General features: G+C 64.5%; 1 protein-coding gene across 1 annotated transcript; it reads left to right on the forward strand.

The window, feature by feature from the left end:
- Nucleotides 1–126: 126 nt before the first annotated feature.
- LOC105310607 (tight junction protein ZO-3-like) lies at nucleotides 127–1449 on the forward strand (the record flags this gene model as incomplete). The annotated part of the gene is made up of 3 exons (XM_011386763.1): nucleotides 127–236; nucleotides 958–1060; nucleotides 1268–1449. Coding segments are annotated over 3 exons (395 nt in total), but the record flags the coding sequence as incomplete, so codon positions are not given.
- Between the last annotated feature and the right edge of the window lie 6 nt (nucleotides 1450–1455).

The raw sequence follows: 1455 nt of genomic DNA on the forward strand, positions 1-1455 counted from the left end.
CTTTGGAAGGTGAGTCCCCCCACACACACCCAGTGGGTGCCAGAGGGAGTGGCAGTTTTGTCCCCATGGGAGGACTTTTGTCCCAGAGGGAAGCAAAAGCTCATCCCGTCTCCGATCCCCCCTCAGGACCCCCGCCGGGGCTTTGGCATTGCGATCTCCGGCGGCCGAGACCGGCCGGGTGGTTCCGTGGTAGTGTCGGATGTGGTGCCCGGAGGGCCGGCTGAGGGCAGGCTGCAGTGAGTACCAGGGCGGCGGGGTTCGGGCACAGGGAGGACACATGAAAGGAGGGACCTGTGTGGGCCACACAAAGCTTGGAGGCTGGAAAGTGCCTGGCACCTTCCTGCCGTGTCGACACAGGCCTTGGACCTGGCAGCGTAACAGAGTCGGTGATTTGGCCGTCACTCTCCGCAAGGCACTTCCTGGCCCTCCTGGCTGTTCCTGCGGCCATAGTGGCCCCGGGCACTCTGGGACCAAAAAGTCCTGGACACCTCTCTTGTGGCCAGAGCTGAGAGGACCCGTGTTCTGAGCCTGTGGAGGGAGGTGGGTCCTGGTGGCATTTGGAAAATGGTTCTGGGACCCGAGTAGCTGACGGGTGATATGGCTGGGCCTGGAATCGGGGACCAGCTTCAGGGAGAGAAAGAATATGCAACGCGGATCGGGGGAGAGGGAGAAGAGCAGGAAGAGGTGGGGCTGGGAGAAAAAGTGGGGTGTATGGACGCGCCAGCGGGGGTCACAGCTTCCCTCCCACGGTTGTGTTATATTTAGTGGGCTGCATTAGCCGCCCCGTTTTGCAGATGAAGAAACTGAGGCCCAGGAGATACATGTCTTCATGAGCGTGGGGACACTAGTGAATTAGATAGGGGGTGCCTGCCCCGAAGTTGGGCCCTGGGCCGTGCTGGGGCCCTCGGGGCACCTCCCGTTGGAGGCCTGCTCCCTGACACCAGCCTCCTCCCCCAGGACAGGGGACCACATCGTCATGGTGAACGGGGTGTCCATGGAGAGCGCCAACTCCACTTTTGCCATTCAGATACTCAAGACCTGCACCAAGATGGCCAACATCGTGAGTGGGGCCGCGTGGGAGGGGCCCCTGTCCCCAGCTGAGCCCCACTGGTCCTGTGGCTCACGGGTGGTGCGAGCATACGCAAGTGGGATCCCGTTCCCATTTCACAGCTTGGACGCTGAGGCCCAGAGGGGCCGGGGTCCCCCAGGGCCACCCGGTGGATGGGACAGAGCCTTGAGCTGGTCGCCCCTCCACCTCCCCTAACAGACGGTGAAGCGTCCCCGGAAAATCCAGCTGCCCGCCCCCAAGGCCGGCCCCTGCGCCCCCGGCCGCCAGGACTCAGACGAGGAGGATGCGCCCTGGCGGCAGGAGGAGGCCGACCACGGCCGGGGCTACGAGGGTGACACGTCCAGTGGCTCCGGCCGCTCTTCCGGCGGGCGCTCCCACCGGCCCCG

Source organism: Pteropus vampyrus, unplaced genomic scaffold, assembly GCF_000151845.1.
Source record: "Pteropus vampyrus isolate Shadow unplaced genomic scaffold, Pvam_2.0 Scaffold7145, whole genome shotgun sequence".
NCBI lineage: Eukaryota > Metazoa > Chordata > Mammalia > Chiroptera > Pteropodidae > Pteropus > Pteropus vampyrus.